The sequence below is a fragment of the Callionymus lyra genome, unplaced genomic scaffold (genome assembly GCF_982586985.1).
Source record: "Callionymus lyra unplaced genomic scaffold, fCalLyr1.hap1.1 HAP1_SCAFFOLD_355, whole genome shotgun sequence".
Classification (NCBI taxonomy): domain Eukaryota; kingdom Metazoa; phylum Chordata; class Actinopteri; order Syngnathiformes; family Callionymidae; genus Callionymus; species Callionymus lyra.
The window spans coordinates 1-15,000 of NW_028258731.1; the positions used below are offsets into that span (position 1 = coordinate 1).

The 15,000-nt window shown below is 44.5% G+C and overlaps 1 protein-coding gene across 1 annotated transcript in view; it reads right to left on the reverse strand.

Moving 5' to 3' along the window:
• Window positions 1–6,762: 6,762 nt before the first annotated feature.
• Window positions 6,763–15,000, reverse strand: part of LOC148057921 (estrogen-related receptor gamma-like) — a gene marked incomplete at its 3' end in the record, with an annotated part of 36,277 nt that continues 28,039 nt past the window's right edge. The window contains exon 3 of the mRNA XM_087782702.1: window positions 6,763–7,187. Coding sequence (XP_087638828.1) covers window positions 6,763–7,187 — 425 coding nt within the window. The remainder of the gene's footprint in view (window positions 7,188–15,000) is intronic.

Consider the following 15,000-nt stretch of genomic DNA (forward strand, 5'->3'; position numbering starts at 1 on the left):
ACACACTCACACTCACACACACACACACACACACACACACTCACACACACACACACACACACACACACACACACACTCACACACACACACACACACACACACACACACACACACACACACACACACACACACACACACACACACACACACACACACTCTCTAACACACACACACACACACACACACACTCACACACACACACACACACTCACACACACACACACACACACACACACACACACTCACACACACACACACACACACTCACACACACACACACACACACACACACACACACACACACTCACACACACACACACACACACACACACACACACACACACACACACACACACACACACTCTCTAACACACACACACACACACACACACACTCACACACACACACACACACACACACACACACACACTCTCTAACACACACACACTCACACACACACACACACACACACAAACTCACACACTCACTCACTCACTCACTCACTCTCTAACACACACACACTCGAACACACACTCTAACACACACACACTCGAACACACACACTTTAACACACACTTTAACACACTCTAACACACACCGTTCCAGCAGACACACACGAGTCCAGCAGACACACACGAGTCCAGCAGACACACACGAGTCCAGCAGACACACATGAGTCCAGCAGACACACATGAGTCCAGCAGACACACACGAGTCCAGCAGACACACACGAGTCCAGCAGACACACATGAGTCCAGCAGACACACACGAGTCCAGCAGACACACATGAGTCCAGCAGACACACACGAGTCCAGCAGACACACATGAGTCCAGCAGACACACATGAGTCCAGCAGACACACACGAGTCCAGCAGACACACATGAGTCCAGCAGACACACACGAGTCCAGCAGACACACATGAGTCCAGCAGACACACACGAGTCCAGCAGACACACACGAGTCCAGCAGACACACATGAGTCCAGCAGACACACATGAGTCCAGCAGACACACACCAGGGTTGTGTAGCTCTGAGCTCTCATGGACTCTCTGACCTGCAGCAGGATTACAGCTGCTGACCTGTGACCTGTGACCTCTGAACCTAGTCATGGAATCATTAGAGTCGAGGGTTTGATTCTCGCCTTCAGTCACGAGGCTCGTGTGTTGGTTTGTGTGACGAGCTTTAGAGATAAAGCTGCTTATCTGAAGAACCACGTCGTCATGTGACCCGAGTGATGATGTCATAGAGGTGAGGATGTGTGAGTGATGATGTCATAGAGGTGAGGATGTGTGTGAGTGATGATGTCATAGAGGTGAGGACGTGTGTGAGTGATGATGTCATAGAGGTGAGGACGTGTGAGTGATGATGTCATAGAGGTGAGGACGTGTGTGAGTGATGATGTCATAGAGGTGAGGTGTGTGAGTGATGATGTCATAGAGTTGAGGACGTGTGAGTGATGATGTCATAGAGGTGAGGACGTGTGTGAGTGATGATGTCATAGAGGTGAGGACGTGTGAGTGATGATGTCATAGAGGTGAGGACGTGTGAGTGATGATGTCATAGAGGTGAGGATGTGTGTGAGTGATGATGTCATAGAGTTGAGGACGTGTGAGTGATGATGTCATAGAGGTGAGGACGTGTGGTGTGAGTGATGATGTCATAGAGGTGAGGACGTGTGAGTGATGATGTCATAGAGTTGAGGACGTGTGAGTGATGATGTCATAGAGGTGAGGACGTGTGTGAGTGATGATGTCATAGAGGTGAGGATTGTGTCAGTGATGATGTCATAGAGGTGAGGACGTGTGAGTGATGATGTCATAGAGGTGAGGACGTGTGAGTGATGATGTCATAGAGGTGAGGACGTGTGAGTGATGATGTCATAGAGGTGAGGACGTGTGTGAGTGATGATGTCATAGAGGTGAGGACGTGTGAGTGATGATGTCATAGAGGTGAGGACGTGTGAGTGATGATGTCATAGAGGTGAGGACGTGTGAGTGATGATGTCATAGAGGTGAGGACGTGTGAGTGATGATGTCATAGAGGTGAGGACGTGTGAGTGATGATGTCATAGAGGTGAGGACGTGTGAGTGATGATGTCATAGAGGTGAGGACGTGTGAGTGATGATGTCATAGAGGTGAGGACGTGTGAGTGATGATGTCATAGAGGTGAGGACGTGTGAGTGATGATGTCATAGAGGTGAGGACGTGTGAGTGATGATGTCATAGAGGTGAGGACGTGTGAGTGATGATGTCATAGAGGTGAGGACGTGTGAGTGATGATGTCATAGAGGTGAGGACGTGTGAGTGATGATGTCATAGAGGTGAGGACGTGTGAGTGATGATGTCATAGAGGTGAGGACGTGTGAGTGATGATGTCATAGAGGTGAGGACGTGTGAGTGATGATGTCATAGAGGTGAGGACGTGTGTGAGTGATGATGTCATAGAGGTGAGGACGTGTGTGAGTGATGATGTCATAGAGGTGAGGACGTGTGTGAGTGATGATGTCATAGAGGTGAGGACGTGTGAGTGATGATGTCATAGAGGTGAGGACGTGTGAGTGATGATGTCATAGAGGTGAGGACGTGTGAGTGATGATGTCATAGAGGTGAGGACGTGTGAGTGATGATGTCATAGAGGTGAGGACGTGTGTGAGTGATGATGTCATAGAGGTGAGGACGTGTGAGTGATGATGTCATAGAGGTGAGGACGTGTGAGTGATGATGTCATAGAGGTGAGGACGTGTGAGTGATGATGTCATAGAGGTGAGGACGTGTGTGAGTGATGATGTCATAGAGGTGAGGACGTGTGAGTGATGATGTCATAGAGGTGAGGACGTGTGTGAGTGATGATGTCATAGAGGTGAGGACGTGTGTGAGTGATGATGTCATAGAGGTGAGGACGTGTGTGAGTGATGATGTCATAGAGGTGAGGACGTGTGAGTGATGATGTCATAGAGGTGAGGACGTGTGTGAGTGATGATGTCATAGAGGTGAGGACGTGTGAGTGATGATGTCATAGAGGTGAGGACGTGTGTGAGTGATGATGTCATAGAGGTGAGGACGTGTGAGTGATGATGTCATAGAGGTGAGGACGTGTGAGTGATGATGTCATAGAGGTGAGGACGTGTGAGTGATGATGTCATAGAGGTGAGGACGTGTGAGTGATGATGTCATAGAGGTGAGGACGTGTGAGTGATGATGTCATAGAGGTGAGGACGTGTGTGAGTGATGATGTCATAGAGGTGAGGACGTGTGTGAGTGATGATGTCATAGAGGTGAGGACGTGTGTGAGTGATGATGTCATAGAGGTGAGGACGTGTGAGTGATGATGTCATAGAGGTGAGGACGTGTGAGTGATGATGTCATAGAGGTGAGGACGTGTGAGTGATGATGTCATAGAGGTGAGGACGTGTGAGTGATGATGTCATAGAGGTGAGGACGTGTGAGTGATGATGTCATAGAGGTGAGGACGTGTGAGTGATGATGTCATAGAGGTGAGGACGTGTGTGAGTGATGATGTCATAGAGGTGAGGACGTGTGTGAGTGATGATGTCATAGAGGTGAGGACGTGTGAGTGATGATGTCATAGAGGTGAGGACGTGTGAGTGATGATGTCATAGAGGTGAGGACGTGTGTGAGTGATGATGTCATAGAGGTGAGGACGTGTGAGTGATGATGTCATAGAGGTGAGGACGTGTGAGTGATGATGTCATAGAGGTGAGGACGTGTGTGAGTGATGATGTCATAGAGGTGAGGACGTGTGAGTGATGATGTCATAGAGGTGAGGACGTGTGAGTGATGATGTCATAGAGGTGAGGACGTGTGAGTGATGATGTCATAGAGGTGAGGACGTGTGAGTGATGATGTCATAGAGGTGAGGACGTGTGAGTGATGATGTCATAGAGGTGAGGACGTGTGAGTGATGATGTCATAGAGGTGAGGACGTGTGTGAGTGATGATGTCATAGAGGTGAGGACGTGTGTGAGTGATGATGTCATAGAGGTGAGGACGTGTGAGTGATGATGTCATAGAGGTGAGGACGTGTGAGTGATGATGTCATAGAGGTGAGGACGTGTGAGTGATGATGTCATAGAGGTGAGGACGTGTGAGTGATGATGTCATAGAGGTGAGGACGTGTGAGTGATGATGTCATAGAGGTGAGGACGTGTGAGTGATGATGTCATAGAGGTGAGGACGTGTGAGTGATGATGTCATAGAGGTGAGGACGTGTGAGTGATGATGTCATAGAGGTGAGGACGTGTGAGTGATGATGTCATAGAGGTGAGGACGTGTGAGTGATGATGTCATAGAGGTGAGGACGTGTGAGTGATGATGTCATAGAGGTGAGGACGTGTGAGTGATGATGTCATAGAGGTGAGGACGTGTGAGTGATGATGTCATAGAGGTGAGGACGTGTGAGTGATGATGTCATAGAGGTGAGGACGTGTGAGTGATGATGTCATAGAGGTGAGGACGTGTGAGTGATGATGTCATAGAGGTGAGGACGTGTGAGTGATGATGTCATAGAGGTGAGGACGTGTGAGTGATGATGTCATAGAGGTGAGGACGTGTCAGTGATGATGTCATAGAGGTGAGGACGTGTGAGTGATGATGTCATAGAGGTGAGGACGTGTGTGAGTGATGATGTCATAGAGGTGAGGACGTGTGTCAGTGATGATGTCATAGAGGTGAGGACGTGTGTCAGTGATGATGTCATAGAGGTGAGGACGTGTGTGAGTGATGATGTCATAGAGGTGAGGACGTGTGAGTGATGATGTCATAGAGTTGAGGACGTGTGAGTGATGATGTCATAGAGGTGAGGACGTGTGAGTGATGATGTCATAGAGGTGAGGATGTGTGTGAGTGATGATGTCATAGAGGTGAGGACGTGTGAGTGATGATGTCATAGAGTTGAGGACGTGTGTGTGATGATGTCATAGAGGTGAGGACGTGTGTGAGTGATGATGTCATAGAGGTGAGGACGTGTCAGTGATGATGTCATAGAGGTGAGGACGTGTGAGTGATGATGTCATAGAGGTGAGGACGTGTGAGTGATGATGTCATAGAGGTGAGGATGTGTGAGTGATGATGTCATAGAGGTGAGGACGTGTGTGAGTGATGATGTCATAGAGGTGAGGACGTGTGAGTGATGATGTCATAGAGGTGAGGACGTGTGAGTGATGATGTCATAGAGGTGAGGACGTGTGAGTGATGATGTCATAGAGGTGAGGATGTGTGAGTGATGATGTCATAGAGGTGAGGATGTGTGAGTGATGATGTCATAGAGGTGAGGACGTGTGAGTGATGATGTCATAGAGGTGAGGACGTGTGAGTGATGATGTCATAGAGGTGAGGACGTGTGAGTGATGATGTCATAGAGGTGAGGACGTGTGAGTGATGATGTCATAGAGGTGAGGACGTGTGAGTGATGATGTCATAGAGGTGAGGACGTGTGAGTGATGATGTCATAGAGGTGAGGACGTGTGAGTGATGATGTCATAGAGGTGAGGACGTGTGAGTGATGATGTCATAGAGGTGAGGACGTGTGTGAGTGATGATGTCATAGAGGTGAGGACGTGTGAGTGATGATGTCATAGAGGTGAGGATGTGTGAGTGATGATGTCATAGAGGTGAGGACGTGTGAGTGATGATGTCATAGAGGTGAGGACGTGTGAGTGATGATGTCATAGAGGTGAGGACGTGTGTGAGTGATGATGTCATAGAGGTGAGGACGTGTGAGTGATGATGTCATAGAGGTGAGGACGTGTGAGTGATGATGTCATAGAGGTGAGGATGTGTCAGTGATGATGTCATAGAGGTGAGGACGTGTGAGTGATGATGTCATAGAGGTGAGGACGTGTGAGTGATGATGTCATAGAGGTGAGGACGTGTGAGTGATGATGTCATAGAGGTGAGGACGTGTGAGTGATGATGTCATAGAGGTGAGGATGTGTGAGTGATGATGTCATAGAGGTGAGGACGTGTGAGTGATGATGTCATAGAGGTGAGGATGTGTGAGTGATGATGTCATAGAGGTGAGGACGTGTCAGTGATGATGTCATAGAGGTGAGGACGTGTGAGTGATGATGTCATAGAGGTGAGGACGTGTGAGTGATGATGTCATAGAGGTGAGGACGTGTCAGTGATGATGTCATAGAGGTGAGGACGTGTGAGTGATGATGTCATAGAGGTGAGGACGTGTGAGTGATGATGTCATAGAGGTGAGGACGTGTGAGTGATGATGTCATAGAGGTGAGGATGTGTGAGTGATGATGTCATAGAGGTGAGGACGTGTGAGTGATGATGTCATAGAGGTGAGGATGTGTGAGTGATGATGTCATAGAGGTGAGGACGTGTCAGTGATGATGTCATAGAGGTGAGGACGTGTGAGTGATGATGTCATAGAGGTGAGGACGTGTGAGTGATGATGTCATAGAGGTGAGGACGTGTCAGTGATGATGTCATAGAGGTGAGGACGTGTGAGTGATGATGTCATAGAGGTGAGGACGTGTGTGAGTGATGATGTCATAGAGGTGAGGACGTGTGAGTGATGATGTCATAGAGGTGAGGACGTGTGAGTGATGATGTCATAGAGGTGAGGACGTGTGTGAGTGATGATGTCATAGAGGTGAGGACGTGTGAGTGATGATGTCATAGAGGTGAGGACGTGTGTGAGTGATGATGTCATAGAGGTGAGGACGTGTGAGTGATGATGTCATAGAGGTGAGGACGTGTGAGTGATGATGTCATAGAGGACAAACCTTGGATGGTGCGCTTGAAGAAGGCCTTGCAAGCCTCACAGGAAGCCACGCCGTAATGATACCCCGAGGCGACGTCTCCACACACCAGACACAGGCGTTTGGGCATCGAGTTCAACATGTACTCGCACTTGATCTGCGAGTCTTCGCCGATCGTGGACGAACAGTCGTCGTAGCGCTTGGAGCCTGGTCCTCCGGCCGGTCCCAGGGGTCCTGGGTTGGAGGCGTACAGACTCGGGGAGTCCAGGCCGTTGGGGTGACCGTTCATGGTGGACGAGTACGAGCCGGACGCGTCGCTGGAGCCGCCGGGCGAGTGGTGGTTGAGGCTGTCAGTCAAGGAGGCGGGACTAGACGGCTCCGTCTTGATGTAGGAGGACGGACAGTTGGCCTCTAGGTGGCGCTCTTTACTGGACATCCTGCACAGAAGCCTGCTGAGACACACACACACCGTCGTGAAACACTCACAAATGTACATACACACACAGACACACAAACGTACACAGACACACAAACTCACACTAATGTAGAAACACACAAACGTACACACATGTTGTGAGGAGGGTGTGTGTCCTGGGTCAGGTGTGTGTGTGCAGCTACACACATGTTGTGAGGAGGGTGTGTGTCCTGGGTCAGGTGTGTGTGTGCAGCTACACAAATGTTGTGAGGAGGGTGTGTGTCCAGTCCTGGGTCAGGTGTGTGTGTGCAGTTACACACATGTTGTGAGGAGGGTGTGTGTCCAGGGTCAGGTGTGTGTGTGCAGCTACACACATGTTGTGAGGAGGGTGTGTGTCCTGGGTCAGGTGTGTGTGTGCAGCTACACAAATGTTGTGAGGAGGGTGTGTGTCCAGTCCTGGGTCAGGTGTGTGTGTGCAGTTACACACATGTTGTGAGGAGGGTGTGTGTCCAGGGTCAGGTGTGTGTGTGCAGCTACACAAATGTTGTGAGGAGGGTGTGTGTCCAGTCCTGGGTCAGGTGTGTGTGTGCAGCTACACACATGTGTTGTGAGGAGGGTGTGTGTCCAGTCCTGGGTCAGGTGTGTGTGTGTAGCTACACACATGTTGTGAGGAGGGTGTGTGTCCAGGGTCAGGTGTGTGTGTGCAGCTACACATGTGTTGTGAGGAGGGTGTGTGTCCAGGGTCAGATGTGTGTGTGCAGCTACACACATGTTGTGAGGAGGGTGTGTGTCCAGGGTCAGGTGTGTGTGTGCAGCTACATATGTGTTGTGAGGAGGTTGTGTGTCCAGTCCTGGGTCAGGTGTGTGTGTGCAGCTACACACATGTTGTGAGGAGGGTGTGTGTCCAGGGTCAGGTGTGTGTGTGCAGCTACACACATGTTGTGAGGAGGGTGTGTGTCCAGTCCTGGGTCAGGTGTGTGTGTGCAGCTACACACATGTTGTGAGGAGGGTGTGTGTCCAGGGTCTGGTGTGTGTGTGCAGCTACACACGTGTTGTGAGGAGGGTGTGTGTCCAGGGTCAGGTGTGTGTGTGCAGCTACACATGTGTTGTGAGGAGGGTGTGTGTCCAGGGTCAGGTGTGTGTGTGCAGCTACACACGTGTTGTGAGGAGGGTGTGTGTCCAGGGTCAGATGTGTGTGTGCAGCTACACACATGTTGTGAGGAGGGTGTGTGTCCAGGGTCAGATGTGTGTGTGCAGCTACACACATGTTGTGAGGAGGGTGTGTGTCCAGGGTCAGATGTGTGTGTGCAGCTACACACATGTTGTGAGGAGGGTGTGTGTCCAGGGTCAGATGTGTGTGTGCAGCTACACACATGTTGTGAGGAGGGTGTGTGTCCAGGGTCAGATGTGTGTGTGCAGCTACACAAATGTTGTGAGGAGGGTGTGTGTCCAGGGTCAGATGTGTGTGTGCAGCTACACACATGTTGTGAGGAGGGTGTGTGTCCAGTCCTGGGTCAGGTGTGTGTGTGCAGCTACACACATGTTGTGAGGAGGGTGTGTGTCCAGGGTCAGATGTGTGTGTGTGCAGCTACACACGTGTTGTGAGGAGGGTGTGTGTCCAGTCCTGGGTCAGGTGTGTGTGTGCAGCTACACACATGTTGTGAGGAGGGTGTGTGTCCAGGGTCAGGTGTGTGTGTGCAGCTACATATGTGTTGTGAGGAGGTTGTGTGTCCAGTCCTGGGTCAGGTGTGTGTGTGCAGCTACACACATGTTGTGAGGAGGGTGTGTGTCCAGGGTCAGGTGTGTGTGTGCAGCTACACACATGTTGTGAGGAGGGTGTGTGTCCAGTCCTGGGTCAGGTGTGTGTGTGCAGCTACACACATGTTGTGAGGAGGGTGTGTGTCCAGGGTCAGGTGTGTGTGTGCAGCTACACACGTGTTGTGAGTCAGAAGAGAAACCAGCAGCTGCTCCGACAACAGGAGCAGGAAGTGCTGACGGCGCCGAGGGTCGACTAATACCTTCATCACACATGTGCTGATAAGAACACTCGTCCAAGAAGAAAAGAAACGTCGCACAATTGTATCTCCGTGAATCCAAGACGCCGCGAGGAAGAACGACGGAGGAAATAAAGGAGGAGAAGCTTTTGCATTTCCATAGTCGAATGAATAGAACCATTCCATCCATACACACACCTTTGACTCGACTCACACTCAGGTGCACACACACTTATGTACACACTCATGTACACACTCATGTACACACTCATGTACACACTCATGTACACACTCATGTACACACTCATGTACACACACACTTATGTACACACTCATGTCAGATCCACAGTTACATGTGGAAAGGTTGGTCAAACTCCCATGGTTCAAGGACATAGCACACCCTCCATCCCCCCTTCTTCAGAAGAGGAACCACCAGCCCAGTCTGACCAATGTGGCCGAGGCGTGTCAGCCAAGACATCCAGGGTCTTGATGGAGCAGTTTGATCAACCCCTGGGGTCACCAAGGAGCTCTTTAACCACCTTGGCAACCTCAACCCCAGGTAAGGAGAAGCCCACCATAGAGTCCACAGACCTCTTCGGAGGACTTGATGGTGGACTGCCTCCCCTTCTGGGACGACTCACGCTCTCCAGAACTTCTTCAAAGCTGTACGGAAGTCGTTCTCTGTGGTCTAACCAGACCGTCAGGAGGAACCTTCTTCTGACAGGAGACTCTGACCTTCCATCCATCGTTGTCATCATGAGGGTTTCGACTAGAAAATGCTCTTGTTTGGTTTAATCTGTGATGAAGTCATTTATGGGATGTTAAGGTGAGTCTGTGATGCATGAACATGATAGAAGTTCAACTCTTCAGAGCAGTTCGAGTTAAACTATCAACGACTTTGATCTTTATCTCATACATTTGTGAAGGTCATTGTCATCTAATGTTTTATCACAAAACAATCTTTGCAATGTGCGTCTGTTATATTGTGTTTGTGTGAAACAAGTTGTCTTCATGAATAAGTTGTGTCTTTTCTATGTCTGTGTGTGTGTCTTCACTTCTGTGTGTATGTCTTCACTTCTGTGTGTGTGTAGACCAATGGTGTGTGACGCTCTAATGACGCTGAGTGTCGTGTTTGTGTGTTGTGTATTTAGTGTCCACACACATGCTCTAGTCACCTCATTAGTGGTTGTCCACCTAGACCGTCATGTGGTTGTTATATCTTGTGTTGTGTATTCACATTTGTTCAGTGTTGTTATATCTTGTGTTGTGTATTCACAATTGTTCAGTGTTGTTATATCTTGTGTTGTGTATTCACATTTGTTCAGTGTTGTTATATCTTGTGTTGTGTATTCACAATTGTTCAGTGTTGTTATATCTTGTGTTGTGTATTCACAATTGTTCAGTGTTGTTATATCTTGTGTTGTGTATTCACAATTGTTCAGTGTTGTTATATCTTGTGTTGTGTATTCACATTTGTTCAGTGTTGTTATATCTTGTGTTATGTATTCACAATTGTTCAGTGTTGTTATATCTTGTGTTGTGTATTCACAATTGTTCAGTGTTGTTATATCTTGTGTTGTGTATTCACAATTGTTCAGTGTTGTTATATCTTGTGTTGTGTATTCACAATTGTTCAGTGTTGTTATATCTTGTGTTGTGTATTCACATTTGTTCAGTGTTGTTATATCTTGTGTTGTGTATTCACAATTGTTCAGTGTTGTTATATCTTGTGTTGTGTATTCACAATTGTTCAGTGTTGTTATATCTTGTGTTGTGTATTCACAATTGTTCAGTGTTGTTATATCTTGTGTTGTGTATTCACATTTGTTCAGTGTTGTTATATCTTGTGTTGTGTATTCACAATTGTTCAGTGTTGTTATATCTTGTGTTGTGTATTCACAATTGTTCAGTGTTGTTATATCTTGTGTTGTGTATTCACAATTGTTCAGTGTTGTTATATCTTGTGTTGTGTATTCACATTTGTTCAGTGTTGTTATATCTTGTGTTGTGTATTCACATTTGTTCAGTGTTGTTATATCTTGTGTTGTGTATTCACAATTGTTCAGTGTTGTTATATCTTGTGTTGTGTATTCACAATTGTTCAGTGTTGTTATATCTTGTGTTGTGTATTCACAATTGTTCAGTGTTGTTATATCTTGTGTTGTGTATTCACATTTGTTCAGTGTTGTTATATCTTGTGTTATGTATTCACAATTGTTCAGTGTTGTTATATATTGTGTTGTGTATTCACAATTGTTCAGTGTTGTTATATCTTGTGTTGTGTATTCACAATTGTTCAGTGTTGTTATATCTTGTGTTGTGTATTCACAATTGTTCAGTGTTGTTATATCTTGTGTTGTGTATTCACAATTGTTCAGTGTTGTTATATCTTGTGTTGTGTCTTCACAATTGTTCAGTGTTGTTATATCTTGTGTTGTGTATTCACATTTGTTCAGTGTTGTTATATCTTGTGTTATGTATTCACAATTGTTCAGTGTTGTTATATCTTGTGTTGTGTATTCACAATTGTTCAGTGTTGTTATATCTTGTGTTGTGTATTCACAATTGATCAGTGTTGTTATTTCTTGTGTTGTGTATTCACATTTGTTCAGTCTTGTTATATATTGTGTTGTGTATTCACAATTGTTCAGTGTTGTTATATCTTGTGTTGTGTATTCACATTTGTTCAGTGTTGTTATATCTTGTGTTGTGTATTCACATTTGTTCAGTGTTGTTATATCTTGTGTTGTGTATTCACATTTGTTCAGTGTTGTTATATATTGTGTTGTGTATTCACAATTGTTCAGTGTTGTTATATCTTGTGTTGTGTATTCACAATTGTTCAGTGTTGTTATATCTTGTGTTGTGTATTCACAATTGTTCAGTGTTGTTATATCTTGTGTTGTGTATTCACAATTGTTCAGTGTTGTTATATCTTGTGTTGTGTATTCACAATTGTTCAGTGTTGTTATATCTTGTGTTGTGTATTCACAATTGTTCAGTGTTGTTATATCTTGTGTTGTGTATTCACATTTGTTCAGTGTTGTTATATCTTGTGTTATGTATTCACAATTGTTCAGTGTTGTTATATCTTGTGTTGTGTATTCACAATTGTTCAGTGTTGTTATATCTTGTGTTGTGTATTCACAATTGTTCAGTGTTGTTATATCTTGTGTTGTGTATTCACAATTGTTCAGTGTTGTTATATCTTGTGTTGTGTATTCACATTTGTTCAGTGTTGTTATATCTTGTGTTGTGTATTCACAATTGTTCAGTGTTGTTATATCTTGTGTTGTGTATTCACAATTGTTCAGTGTTGTTATATCTTGTGTTGTGTATTCACAATTGTTCAGTGTTGTTATATCTTGTGTTGTGTATTCACATTTGTTCAGTGTTGTTATATCTTGTGTTGTGTATTCACAATTTTTCAGTGTTGTTATATCTTGTGTTGTGTATTCACAATTGTTCAGTGTTGTTATATCTTGTGTTGTGTATTCACAATTGTTCAGTGTTGTTATATCTTGTGTTTTGTATTCACATTTGTTCAGTGTTGTTATATCTTGTGTTGTGTATTCACATTTGTTCAGTGTTGTTATATCTTGTGTTGTGTATTCACAATTGTTCAGTGTTGTTATATCTTGTGTTGTGTATTCACAATTGTTCAGTGTTGTTATATCTTGTGTTGTGTATTCACAATTGTTCAGTGTTGTTATATCTTGTGTTGTGTATTCACAATTGTTCAGTGTTGTTATATCTTGTGTTGTGTATTCACAATTGTTCAGTGTTGTTATATCTTGTGTTGTGTATTCACAATTGTTCAGTGTTGTTATATCTTGTGTTGTGTATTCACAATTGTTCAGTGTTGTTATATCTTGTGTTGTGTATTCACATTTGTTCAGTGTTGTTATATATTGTGTTATGTATTCACAATTGTTCAGTGTTGTTATATCTTGTGTTGTGTATTCACAATTGTTCAGTGTTGTTATATCTTGTGTTGTGTATTCACAATTGTTCAGTGTTGTTATTTCTTGTGTTGTGTATTCACATTTGTTCAGTCTTGTTATATCTTGTGTTGTGTATTCACAATTGTTCAGTGTTGTTATATCTTGTGTTGTGTATTCACATTTGTTCAGTGTTGTTATATCTTGTGTTGTGTATTCACAATTGTTCAGTGTTGTTATATCTTGTGTTGTGTATTCACATTTGTTCAGTGTTGTTATATCTTGTGTTGTGTATTCACAATTGTTCAGTGTTGTTATATCTTGTGTTGTGTATTCACATTTGTTCAGTGTTATTATATCTTGTGTTGTGTATTCACAATTGTTCAGTGTTGTTATATCTTGTGTTGTGTATTCACATTTGTTCAGTATTGTTATATCTTGTGTTGTGTATTCACATTTGTTCAGTGTTGTTATATCTTGTGTTGTGTATTCACAATTGTTCAGTGTTGTTATATCTTGTGTTGTGTATTCACATTTGTTCAGTGTTGTTATATCTTGTGTTGTGTATTCACAATTGTTCAGTGTTGTTATATCTTGTGTTGTGTATTCACATTTGTTCAGTGTTGTTATATCTTCTGTGTTGTGTATTCACATTTGTTCAGTGTTTTTATATCTTGTGTTGTGTATTCACATTTGTTCAGTGTTGTTATATCTTCTGTGTTGTGTATTCACATTTGTTCAGTGTTGTTATATCTTCTGTGTTGTGTATTAACTATTTGTTCAGTGTTGTTATATCTTCTGTGTTGTGTATTCACATTTGTTCAGTGTTGTTATATCTTGTGTTGTGTATTCACATTTGTTCAGTGTTGTTATATCTTGTGTTGTGTATTCACATTTGTTCAGTGTTGTTATATCTTGTGTTGTGTATTCACAATTGTTCAGTGTTGATGAATCTTCTGTGTTGTGTATTAACTATTTGTTCAGTGTTGTTATATCTTCTGTGTTGGGTATTAAATATTTGGGTGTAGAGATGTGTGTAGAGATGTGTGTGTGTATAGAGATGTGTGTGTGTAGAGATGTGTGTGTGTAGAGATGTGTGTGTGTATGTGTGTAGAGATGTGTGTGTGTAGAGATGTATGTGTGTATAGAGATGTGTGTGTGTAGAGATGTGTGTGTGTAGAGATGTGTGTGTGTATGTGTGTAGAGATGTGTGTAGAGATGTGTGTGTAGAGATGTGTGTGTGTGTGTGTGTGTAGAGATGTGTGTGTGTATGTGTGTAGAGATGTGTGTAGAGATGTGTGTGTGTGTATGTGTGTAGAGATGTGTGTGTGTATGTGTGTAGAGATGTGTGTAGAGATGTGTGTGTAGAGATGTGTGTGTGTGTGTGTGTGTGTGTAGAGATGTGTGTGTGTATGTGTGTAGAGATGTGTGTAGAGATGTGTGTGTGTGTATGTGTGTAGAGATGTGTGTGTGTATGTGTGTAGAGATGTGTGTAGAGATGTGTGTAGAGATGTGTATAGAGATGTGTGTGTGTAGAGATGTGTGTGTGTGTGTGTGTAGAGATGTGTGTGTGTATGTGTGTAGAGATGTGTGTAGAGATGTGTGTGTGTATGTGTGTAGAGATGTGTGTGTGTATGTGTGTAGAGATGTGTGTAGAGATGTGTGTGTGTATAGAGATGTGTGTGTGTAGAGATGTGTGTGTGTGTGTGTGTAGAGATGTGTGTGTATGTGTGTAGAGATGTGTGTAGAGATGTGTGTGTGTGTGTGTGTAGAGAAGTGTGTGTGTATGTGTGTAGAGATGTGTGTGTATGTGTGTAGAGATGTGTGTGTATGTGTGTAGAGATGTGTGTGTGTGTGTGTGTGTAGAGATGTGTGTGTGTATGTGTGTAGAGATGTGTGTGTGTATGTGTGT